This window comes from Micropterus salmoides, unplaced genomic scaffold (assembly GCF_014851395.1).
Source record: "Micropterus salmoides isolate LMB-PRFRI ecotype aquatic unplaced genomic scaffold, ASM1485139v1 Ms_hic_scaffold_23, whole genome shotgun sequence".
Taxonomy (NCBI): domain Eukaryota; kingdom Metazoa; phylum Chordata; class Actinopteri; order Centrarchiformes; family Centrarchidae; genus Micropterus; species Micropterus salmoides.
The window spans coordinates 21,227,490-21,240,331 of record NW_024041484.1 but is presented as its reverse complement, the minus strand read 5'-3'; the positions used below and the strand labels follow the sequence as shown (position 1 = coordinate 21,240,331).

General features: G+C 38.5%; 1 protein-coding gene across 1 annotated transcript in view; it reads right to left on the bottom strand.

The window, feature by feature from the left end:
• The window catches only part of creb3l2 (cAMP responsive element binding protein 3-like 2), a 41,469-nt gene that overhangs the window by 5,040 nt on the left and 23,587 nt on the right, over positions 1–12,842 (bottom strand). The window contains 8 exon segments of the mRNA XM_038738758.1: positions 2,210–2,278; positions 2,751–2,809; positions 3,083–3,229; positions 4,555–4,642; positions 4,644–4,755; positions 5,068–5,146; positions 5,236–5,459; positions 6,965–7,208. Of these exon segments, the coding sequence (XP_038594686.1) occupies positions 2,210–2,278; positions 2,751–2,809; positions 3,083–3,229; positions 4,555–4,642; positions 4,644–4,755; positions 5,068–5,146; positions 5,236–5,459; positions 6,965–7,208 (1,022 nt within the window).

The following is a 12,842-nucleotide window of genomic DNA, read 5'->3' as shown; positions in this document are numbered from 1 at the left end:
CAGAGCTGATATCCTGTACAGATGCACATGAGCTGAAAATGTCATAATATGAAATTAGAATGACAGAAGTTTCAAATGATTAAATGTGTTCCTTTTGTGTTTATGTAGATTTCTTTAGTAAGTAGTAGAAATATCGAGTAAAGACAGAACTAGTGAGAGAACAGCACTGAAAGTACTGTGTCTCTCTGTTGGACTGATTTAGGGTTTAGGGGGGTTGTGATACTGTGAACTCTGAGAAGTGAGACACCACTTATTATCAGCAAAAGCAGACAATGGAACAGAAAACATGAATTAAGATTAATAAGGAGTATCTCTTCTTTATTTTGTGTCTTTTTTTGGCATTTTTCCCTCTGTAAAAAGCTGATGTTAAAGAGCACCAGAAATCTAGAGAAGGTCCCCAAACATTGCTCCTTTGATCTTAGATCTTGGACAACTGAAAGAGCATGAAACAACTCTTTTTAAAAAGAAATACATTTTTTATCTGCTGGCTTGTTATGATTATTTGATTATTTTATCTTATCTTTATTGTTTATTTTACTCATTTTACGTTGTTCTAATATTATCCTATGTCTTCCTATTGCACTGTATTCTTCGTTCTCTGGAAATCACTTAAATGACGCTGTAATTATGAACATTATTATTATTTCTAATAAATCACATCCAATTGAATGTTGCATCACCACCCTGTGCTGTTCATCCTTCTACTTCAGCTATCTGAAAGTTGTTATTGGTCGCTCTCAGAAGTGTGGTGATGCAAAATAAAACATTTTAGAGCTTTGAATGTGGACGTCTCCACTGGTCAAAAGTATCTGAGCACATTTACTCATGTACATTACTTACAGTTTTTAGGTATTTATACCTCACTGGAAAAGGTTACTGGTTAATTACTGGTTGTAGATTTTATTTTAATATACAAAACCTGTCAAATGTGGTGCACGTAGATTAAACAACTCATAAAATAGTTAAATGTAGGTCTGTGCTGTCCGGTTACAACATTAAAATGATAATTTTAGTTTCAGTGTGAAACATCATCTAGTCATTTCTGGATTTTAATGCAGGATTTGCAATAGAAAATTTTGACACCTTTTATTTTTAGTAAAATATTTCCCATCACCTTTCACCACCATCTTTTGCACATACAACCATTAATATGGAAACAAAGCGACATGTATACGCAAGAACAAATGCATCAGATATTCAGCAGAGGTTTTGTTCTGCTGTTTGCTTCGTTAAACAGGCAGCTAAAGTCTCCCAACAAGACATGCACATTATCCAGGTGTACCAGTGTCAAAACACACACACACACACACACACACACACACACACACACACCTGGTTCATTTAACTTTCAGACAGTGACGATAAAGCCCACTTTAACCACTGAGTGGAAAACAAGACCCAAAAACAGCTGTGTGTTCCAGGCTATACGACACTGCGCTCACTGGGTTCATCCCACACACAATCACACAGTTCATCCGTGCATAACGAGAGCAAACAACACAGTCTAGTTAAAGCAGCTTGAGCATTTTACATTAAAATAGCCTCATGATTATGCACGGATGCAAAATTGCATCTGGACAGATCTACAGGAAGCTTTTGATTCAGCGTCATTTGTGAATAATAAAGTGTTTCCTGACACATCCTCGCTGTTCCTCCCAGCTACACTGCAATGTGTGATAAAAACAAATGCTTTTAAAGGATTGTAAAAATAAAAAGGGGGGTAATATAAAATTGTGTCAAGGCATGCTCGAATCCAGGTAGGGAGGTTTTTAGGTCTGAATCAACCCCTTCTTAATTTCCCGGTGTTTTGATCGTCAGCTTCTTGAATCATTTGACACAAGTCAAACTTGTCACCACTCCTGTAGCTCACTCATCTGTGTCACGACTGACTGAAATCTATAAATACTTCTGGTGTTTTCCTACAAACCGTATGCGCTTTTCATCCATTTACTGCGAGAAAACAAGATAAATAGACCTAGTTTCATCAGGAAATACACAATTTTTTTGTATTGATTATTACCTGTTTTGCTGACATGATACAGCTATGTAGGAAAGTAGATATTCTAGCTATTAAACAGTCTTATTGTTAGACTTCCTGAACTTTTCTTACTCGAATGTCTCCAATAAAATACATATTTGTGTACATATGTACTTAAATACATGTGTATATAATATGTGTGCGCTGTACATTGACTGTGATTGTTCTTACTTGTTTGTACACTCCAGAGTTTCCACTTTCCTGCGTAGCTCGTTGTTTTCATTGGAGCAGGTCTCCACCCTGTGGTCAGAAGGGGTACTACAGGGTCACTGACTGGAGATGGCTGCTCTCACACAATGATTAGTTTTCATATATCAATCTGGCATGACTGGATGATTAACATATGTTTCTTTAATTTGTTTCTTACAATATTTTCAGTTACCGTTTAGCAGTTTGACCAAGTTTCCCTTTGTCACATTACAATCTGCTGATTTTACTCTGCACACACTTGCATGTTTAATACATAATTCTTAATTACAATAATATCTTTGGTTCATCGTTTGCTCATAAAACAGGATATGATTAGATGATATATTTTGTTCAATGAAAGAAAAATCAGTAATGGAGTTGCAGTAAATCTAAATGAGACATTAATGAATAAAATGATCAGAAAATCGAGCAAAAGTCAATATGCAGATTGAGTAATTCAGCCATTTTTATATCCCAGTCTCTCTGATATGATGAAAGAATGAGGAAGGGCAGGAAGACTTACTTCTTCTCCAGGGTGTCCATGTACTCCTTCTTCTTCCTGCGACTCTCCTGAGCTGAAATCTAAGACAGACAGAGAAGAACATGGTCAACATCTCTCCCAGTTATTTGGTGAACAGTATATAGAATTTACATTTTTTTTTGCAAGTATAGACACTAAGCACCTTTTTTCATCTCCTATTCTTATCAGAGCTTACACTTCTTCAAACAGCATTTCCAAAATGAATCACTTGACTGAAACAACGTATTTGTGGTACTTACTGATCATTGTTTTTTGATAAATATTATGGATGGTGATGTACTGGCCTGATGTGTCTGTCTGACAGTAATTTATACCTTATTTTTGATCTTCCTGCGGATCTTCTTTAGCGCCTTCTCCTCGGCTTTGGTGAGCGGCAGCTTGGTGGGAACTGGGTAACCTTCAGCCACTAGCGTGCGACGCTCCTCCTCAGTCAGGATCAACGGGCCCGACCCCTGCAGTTTCTACATACAAGAAAGGAGAAATTCAATATTTATGACCTATAAAATGTTTTCTGGAGCCAGCTACTGAAGAGACAAGAAGATGGATTACAACAGCGAAAAAAAGGTTCATTATTGGCAGTCATTTGGTGAAAGTACACGTCTCTCTCATTACTCCAAATACAGTAAGTGGACGTATCCTGAACAAAAGTTCTGTATCAAGTTTCAGAAATCTAAACTCAAGGGGAGGCTGCTGTATTTATATGATAAAAACAGAAACTGAAAAGAAGTTCACAAGAAACTCACCTGGATTGTGGAGCAAGAACAGAAGGAAATGACACCAAATTTCTTGTCATACAAGCATGTGACAATGCAGACTGGTTATTATCATTTTTTATTTGAACCATATTTATAGAGCACATGGAGCGCACTCTGTGTGTGTTGTACATACAGCCGGATTTCTATATTTTAACAGGTAACTTGTGCTCAAAGAAATCACCACTGCTGTATATTATAACCCAGGACTGTAAGGCTCTGCAGCTGCTCAGAAGATCATTGGTACCCATCCCCTGAGCATCAGTGATATGGGTGAGGTGAGGTGCCTACACAGAGCTCAAAGGATACTAATGGACCCACCCACCCAGCCACAGCCTGTTCACCCTGCTGCCTTCTGGGAAGAGATATAGTTTCTGCTGCCACACCACCAAACTGCAGAGCAGCTTTCCCCCCCAAGCTATCAAACTCTTCAACTCTAATTCATCCTCAGCACTGCTCCACTGATCATTGAATATTGTTATTGTCATTATATATTATATTTTGTTATTTCGGTTTACCATTTTTATAATTGCTTCTATATTAATGTACATATATTATCTGCTATGTAGCAGAAGAGAATTACAAAGCTCAATGTCACTCTATAACCTAACCTACCTACTCAAAAACATAAATTGTACAGTATTCCTTCTTTTCTTCCCCCAAACAAAGACATTAAAAGATCCATCCCACCCCGGACACTCTCTCGTTTTAGGACTAATAAAACAAGAATAAATAGATTGAAAAACATTTTTTATCCAAAAGCCATGACAGCACTTAACATTACTTGAATAATGCAATATTATGGAGATGAATGTCGTGCGTTTTTACTTACCTTTAGGAATCTTCTTTCTTTTTTTATATTTATATTATATTTATATTGTTATAGCTACTTTAAGAGGCTCTTTTATATTTAGATACCTGTTTGCACTTGACTGATGTTGCACTGATTGGATAGCATCCAATTTTGTTGTACATGTACAATGACAATAAAGTTAAGTTAAAACAAATGAAGCCGGTTTATGGGTCATTCTTACATGAGGAGCGGTGAGCAGAGGGGAGTTGGAGAGGCAGGAAGCAGCGCGAGGTGACACCTTCAGGCTGGCCTGCGATGGAGGAGGGCTGGGGGGAAGTGGGGCAGGACAAGCTGGGCGGGGCGTGGACAGGACTCTGGCTGCCCTCCGAGTCGCTTCCGTGGGAACTGGGAGGAGTGGGAGGCATCTGCAGCGACTCCAGACCTGAAGCACCATGGTTAAACTGATTAGCTCTGCTTCATTTTGTCTCACCCCGAGAGAAAACGAGCGCAAGAGAAGCAGAAATAAAGAAATTCCTGATTAAAGATGCTTCATGCAGCTGGCCACATACTCCTCTGCCTCTTCAAGCCTTATTATTGATACTACGATTAAAAACAAACCACTGCATCGTTATCTTATCAACACGTGCCATTTTGCAGTCTAAGGGCATAATGAGGTATGTGAACAAATGGCCTGCAGGGGTCGTTGCAGCGTCAGATAGCTGTGAAGCAAGAGGAGGTAAGGGAAATTTCTGACCTTTGGGTGAAAGATTGAGAAACTGATCCACTTCATGAGGTTCCAGTTTTATCTGGGGGATGATATTCTCCTCTTTTATCTGTAGAGAAACAGTGACAGGAAATATAACAAGAGACAGAAGACAAGGTAACGAACAGCAACAACACCCATCATTAGTAGTCCCCCCACCTTGATGCCTTTGGCCTGGTTGTGGCTGTTGACTGTGGTCTGAGTTGGGGTCGCGGTAGCAGCAGGGGCCACAACAGGGACCTCAGGTGCTTGGGGCCCAGGTGCTTGGGGCCCTGAGGCCAGAGAGAGGGACAGGGTGGGGAGGAGGGAAGGAGTCTCACACAGGATGCTGTCAATGGCCTCCTCCTGCTCCATAGGCCAATCAGCTGAATCCCCATCGGACTCTGTTGCAGAAGAGGCGACATGAACTGATGATTTTAAATTGACTCCTTTTTAAACATTTCACCATCTGAAATACACCTCTCCAGTCTGAAGGACTCATGTTCTATAGTTTATGTTTTGATCCTCTTGTACCAATGACTATTTATAAATCAGCATTTTTTTAACTGAGAAGAAGTAAAAAATCCTGCAATCATTATTAAATTAATTGGCCCCATTCCTTCTCTGTTTACGTATTTTTCAGTCCTGTGCACCTGCCATTGGGACTTTAAAGGTGTGCAAGGACTTAGTTGACTCTATCGTTTTAGAAAATCTTGGGTCACACTTCCTTATATTTAGATTACATTAGATTCAGCTTTATTGACACAGTAAATAACAGTACAATGAAACATAAAATATATCCCGAAACAGATGCAAACAGTAGCAATACACTGAAAATATGAAGAGAAATAATGTTTAAATAAAGCTAAACAAATGTACAAGTGAAAATGCATGTAATAATGCAATATAATTATAGTAATAATAATAATGCATATCTTAGAAATGGTTTTTATGTTGTAACTAGTTGCTTAATTAATGGTTAATAAATGATGTATTAATGCCTTATAGATCAGTAATACTCCAATAATACAATTAATTGAGTTTTGAAGTTGTGAAAAATCCCTTTGGCTGGTGTGTCTCCTCCTCCAGCATGATACAATTATTTAATAATACAGATATAAATGTAATTAAATAAAAAGGGGCCAGTCAAGTCTGTAGTTGCATTATAACTTGTCTGTCTCAGTAAACCCCTCAAATGGGCAGTTTGACCACTTCTGGAAAGGCTAAATCAATTTATTAACAACTTAAAAATAAATACAACTGCACGCTTGTCACATGAGAACCCTATATTAATGATTTCATAACATTTGAACAGCTTTAATAACATTTATAGCCGACTTAATAAGTCTGCTGGAGGAAGAAATAATCAAGCCCAACTGAAATGTTGCTCTAACTAATGACTTAATGCAGATTTATAAAGCATTAGATTTGAAGATAAATTATAAACCCTTAATGAATCAATTACATACAACTCCTAATTGCCCATGAGTCAGCTGCTGTATTTTGTGACCTGAAAAGGGCCACAAGCAGGAAACAACTAACATATCTCCTGCTGAAGTACAGTGTCTTTACTTTACTTAACGTTTTATTTGTATTAGAAAACTATTCTATCTACCTGCTTATATGCTAAAATGTAGTGCAACAATAACACAGGTAGGAAAAAAAACATCAGCAAACTGTCGGTTACACAGAATATCTATCTAATATAAGTTCAGATTATCGCCATAAGTTTGTAGTCATACCAGATCAACTGAGGTCGTAGTTGCAAAACCCATGAGTGTATTTGAACTAAGCAAGGGTGCGTTTTATTCCTCTTGAACTAAACTTTTCATTTGTTGGACTTATATTGTGTTATATCTTCTTTTAAATGTGCCATAATGTTACTTTAAAGTGACAGTCTGTGTCTCACCTGCTTCACTGCCTTGTTCTCCGGTCAGGTGCGACAGCGGCGACTGTGGCCGGCTGTCGCCGCAGAGCGAGTAGCTGTGCTCGGCCTTGATGTGCGGGGGAAGAGGGGAAGACGGGGACAGGTCGCCTCCGTCCTCCCCCTCCATGGAATCCGCTCCACCTCTCACTCCGGACAGGAAGGGGTCGCTGAGAAGCTGGCCCAGCAAGGCATCCTGGGAGAGGTCGTCTAGGAGCTCGGAGAAGTGCTGCACAAAGGAAGAAGAAAATACTATAAATATATTTGGTATTGATATTTAATAATACAAGCATAAAATATACATTTGAACCCATGAGAGATGAAGCCACATGCAGGTGGAGGCAGACAGATAATTATACAAAGCCACACAGTTTGAGTCTATGACTGCTTGCCTGTAATTAGAGACTGTTAAATATATTTATTGCCACCTTCCCTTGAAGTTTTCTCTCGGTCCTCCCCAAGGGGACACTAAAGCAGCCAATTAAAAACTTGTAAAATTGTCTTTTCACTGAAGACAGACTGAAAGTCTCACCCCTCCGATTTGTGCGATTCTCGGCGTGGTGATACGTTTACAAAACAGAAACCCTCATCCTTCTCCCACACCATCACCTTTCCTTCACCACATTCTTACTGCTGCATTTCTCTGCTCTCTATCTTTTTCTAGCATCTCTCCACAAGGTGAGTGAGTGCATTGATCTTCCTGCATGTTCAGGTGTTGTGACTAACGTAAACAAAAGGCAGACAAAGCAAAGCCCTGCTGGTGATGTGCTGATTACAATCTTACCTACATACACCTGTGAGTGAAGCACACTTTGAACACAAAACTAGTAGAGACCTCTAATTACTGCATTTAGCAAATCATCACCACAAAACAAGAATGAATCTGCCCTACAGCTGCAAATCACAAGTATTTCGATTATCCATTTATCTGCAGAGATTTTCCACGATTAGCTGTTTGGCCCACCAAAGGTTAGGAAAAAGTGAAAAATATCCATCACACTTTGTTTTCAAATGTCTTGTTTTGTCCAAATCCCCCCAAATTTCAGTTTATAAAGATGAAAAGCAGAAAATCCTCACATTGTAGACACTGATTAACTTGTGTTGTTTAACTCATTGGTTCTAAAAGTGGGGTCCGAGGACACCCAGGGGTCCTTGAGGGGGCTCCAGGGGTTCCACAGCAAAAAGGGGATTAATTTATTTTCACTATAATTTCATCCATAATTCACACAATGACAGGATGTATGACTGTTTTGGTCATAGGTTTCATCCACTTTCTGTAATATAACATCTAAAAGCAAAAGTCCTATCAGATGGGCAACCCAGGGACAAAATCTTATCAAACTGGGGTCTGTGGACCAATTTGTGGCAGTTTAGAGAAAAGTTTGAGAACTACTGGTTTAATTAATCAAGGCCATTTTCCAAGTGAAGTTTACTGTTTTTGAAAAAAGACAGAATATTATTATTATTTATTACACAAAGAATATTTTTTCATGTCTGTCCTATGTTTACCAGTCTATGATCTCAAATCTTCTGCTTGCTAGATAGTTTTGTCATTGATAAACCTCCGTACTTTGAGCTCTAATATGCAGCATACTGTATATTATACATTTTGGTAAATATAGTATAAATCACACACATTTGGGTCATCTTTGTGCCTCATTATAGTGTACTACTGTTTGTGCTCATGTTTATTCAAGAGTTTCTGATCAAGATTCTCTTGTTTCATGGAATATATTGTCACATGCATTTCCACACAATGAAAATCTAAAACACAATATACAGTCATATCACACAAAGTGTCATACAGACATACAGAGGCCCCAATATTGTGTTTGGACCTACATGCCTACCTCATAAATACATTTTTGTCTCATATCATACGTCTACAGCAACAGTGCATTTTTCTCTGTTTCCAGTCCTGTCCTAACTCGAACTCATCGCCCCCAAGAGAACGTGAAAATATTTCTGATGCGACTTCAAGTGCTGAAGTTCTGCTGCCGGGCAGATTGTGCCGAATGTGTCCAATGGAGTACTAACCATGTCGAAACACTCTGGGCTCAACCAATGACAACGAATTTTAAATCAAGCACACATGGAATTGTGATATATTGATTACATATATTAAACTGTTGAAAAGAAAATCTACAGCCACAGCTACAGATAAATTTTGTTTTGTTACGTAACATTAGATAAGAGATGAATGACAAAAGTTAAACACATGGATAAATGGATGGATTGATAAAGAGAGAGCAAAATCAAGATGGAGGACGGCCGGAAACAGGAGGAGGTTGGACGGCCGAACGCCAAGCATGTGGCTTCACTTACAGCCTGATAGAAAGAAGACTTCCAGCATTTTCCTTTCACACACACACACATACAGTGACATGGCCTTTTCACTCTATAAACACACAGCACACTCCTGCCACCATACGCTGCCCTAAATGGTCCGGTTTGAAGCTTGCGTTTGTGTGTAATGCACTGACAGCATACCGTGAATTCATTCAAGGGGGTGGGGAAGACAAATATTTACACATTTATCCACCAATGGATCCATTTCCATTATTTAGAATAAGTTCATCAGCATGAACAAGTCATGATATGAATGTATGTTTAAGTGTGTGTCTGTTGGGTTAATGTGCACGTGCCAAAAAACATCACATTATGGGTAAATATTTACAGTAGTTTACACGTCTTCAGATCTTAAAAGCACACACACACACACACTGACAGTTATGGGTTTTGCAGTGATGATGATAGTAATCATAATGTCAGGTCAAATGAACAAAATACCTGCTGCTGCTTGTTACCATATAAGTGCTGTTCTGTATGTCTCCAGGAAAAATGTTAAAAATGTAAAGTGAACGTTCACGTTTGAAGAAAAATGGTGTGAAAATGTTCTTAAATTTAAAATAAGGACATTTTTGCATAACAAACGTAAGTATGGCCTTGAATCATATGTTGCATCTCGCTTATCTAAAAGCAAACCTGCACAGTTAACATCTGGTATTCTTCAGATACAAAATATCAGATCCAAGATATCAGCTATTTGAGTCCATAGCCGATATCCGTATTGTATATGTCATATGACTTAAGAGTGTCAGTTTGACCGTTAGCTAAACTGCTCAGTTGCCGTTGCAAACATGGAGGTTGCGACGTCTGTTAAGCTTTCTGTTCTTGTATATTCAGTATAACGCAATTCAGATTTTTTTTTTTAAAACAATGGGTCCTTGATATCAGACAGATGTTGTGTCTCACCTTTCTGTCCTTACACCTTCTATTTTGAGTGCACACAGACAAGTATGGAAAAAACGCTGTGCACTATGAGTGTAACACGAGCAAACAAGCCGGCAGATATTTCGGAGGGTGACAATAGCAGTTAAATGATGGCCGCCCGGTTACATTTTGCCATTAAGAAGACGTAGTAGTAGTAGTAGTATTCGTCTTGGAAGTACCACTGGGTCACTACTGTAGGCACTATGCTAGTTAGCTGGACATGCTAACATTTGCAGGTTCCATGAAATGGCTCAACATAACTAAAATATTCTGGTGTCGCCTACAGATGGTTAAAATTTTAATAATACTCATAATTATACTATCCATTTCAGAAAATCTGATCAAATACTCAAACTAGTTTTGTTTATTTTTGGACATTTTGAGGTTTGAAAATGTACGTTCTTCTAGCTATGATGGTGTCTTGTAATGGTTGTATACATGACACAGTGATAAAAACGTATATTTATTAGGTTAACCAAATGTTTTAGTATTCGCTGCTCCCTGCACAGATTATCTGGATATTTTGTACAATTCTGGCAAGTTCTTAAATGATCGGACCTAAGAAGAAGTAAGAAAATGAGAGTGATTCAGATTAGGTTTCTGCTCAAAAAGAAAAGAAAGCATCATGATGGTAAAAGAAAAAGAGGGTGTAGTTTTCAGGGAGGAGTAATTACATACAGAACCCATATTTAAGAAAAGCTAAGCCATATTTTGTGGGTTAAAATCCGGGTTTATATGACCTTTGACAGCCCCCTTTTTCTCTCTGTGGCTCAATCCTGCTACTCTCTGCTTTGCAACACAGCAGAAGAGCTCTAAACGCATTTAAAAGCTTACATCTGAACACAAATAAACAAATAATCCACCCAACATGAGGCAGCAGAAAGGAATAAAGCCTCATCTTGTTTAAGAAAAGGAAATGGGAGAGGTCCGACTCCGCCTGAATGAAAACAGAACCACAGCAAAGACACATAGTGTGGATTTATACGCTCCCTGTCATTTCTTTTAGCAGTAGGAGTGAGTGGTTGTGGTTGTGTTTAAGTGTGTGTGGAAGAAATAAAATGTGATGCAGGGCAGCAGACTGGGCTGCATGGTCGGTAACTGGCAGGGTGTAACTCATCACACACAACAGAAACCTCTTTGTCTTTGCAGCCCAACAGAGAGGTGTTATTTAGGGCTAACTGTAACTTGACTCTCTCCAGCTGGGAAACAGAACCTCTAGAGATGAAGCCTAAATTGGAAAACTGGGATTTTAAACTGGAAGCAGGGCAAGAATCTGTAGGTCACAAACTTCTCTCAAGGAGCAGTCGTGATAACAAAGAAGCTATTCTCATATTTTGTTGAATAACGTTTCACCCATATAACAGATTTAAACGAAGCGGAGAAAGAACATGGCTGAAAGTGCAGATTGTAATCTTTTAATGAAGTCACAATGAAGACTGTAGACGGAGGAGGAAATGCAGAGTGATTATCTCTCGAGTTCTAGTGAAACATCAGTGTTGCAAGCATAAATCCTGTGTCAACCAAGGAGAGACAAGCCTTTCAGCTATACTTTTAATGTGTCTGATCTTAATCAAACCAGACATAAAGGCAAGACTCCAAACTAGGTCAGAAAAGTCTGTTGAACAGAAACATAGCTGTGAGTAAAGACATATTAGCCGAGTTTGAGCTGCAAATAGGTGACATTGGGCATATTAGGATAAAACAAGACAGACTCGACAGGCAGGCTGTGAGGGGTAGTACATACACAGTCCTTTGAGCTAAATGCTAATACTAACATGCTGATGATTAGCTGGTGTAATGCTTACCATCTACAATATCATTCATTAGGATGTTAGCATGCTAGTATTTGTTCATTAACAATAAAGTACATTTAAGGCTGACAGGAATGTAGTTTTGCATGTATGGGTTATAAGCTAAAGTATTGAACAAATACATACATACAGAAAAGGCTCACCAGCGTTTTAACAAATCATCCTGATGGGAATGTGAATTTCTGAACCAAATGTCATGGAAATCCATCCAACGGTTGCAGAGACATTTTACTCAAAACCACAAATGTGAAAGTCATGTTGGCGCTACAGGAAAACTAAAGGGATCATTAAAGTCAGCAGGATTCATCCTCTTGGACCATGAATATATGTACAAAATTTTAGGGCGATCCATCCAGTAGTGGTCGAGATATTTAAGTCTTAACCAAAGAGCTGGACTGTATAATCAAATTTCATACGGGCGTGGATACTGAAAGCTTTATAAACTCTATTAGGAAGCAATCACACAATTTGGATTTTACAAAACCATTGGTATCCATTTTTATGACATTTTGAATTATATTCTTTTACCACAAGATTTGACTTGTATGCTAACATTGTTTATATGGAGTAGCAATAAAATACTTGACTTTGTGTTCTTATTACCTGGCAAGTAAACTCACCAATAGTCCTGTTTCCTAAAAAACTATTTACCGTGCGAGCCATAAGGCTTGACAATAAAAGCCTCGACAGCTGTGCTGTGTTGTTAGCAGTTAAATTAACGGTCTGGGAGGAGGAAAAGGGTAGAAGGAATGTCCTCTCAGGTCTGTGACTTCTGTAAA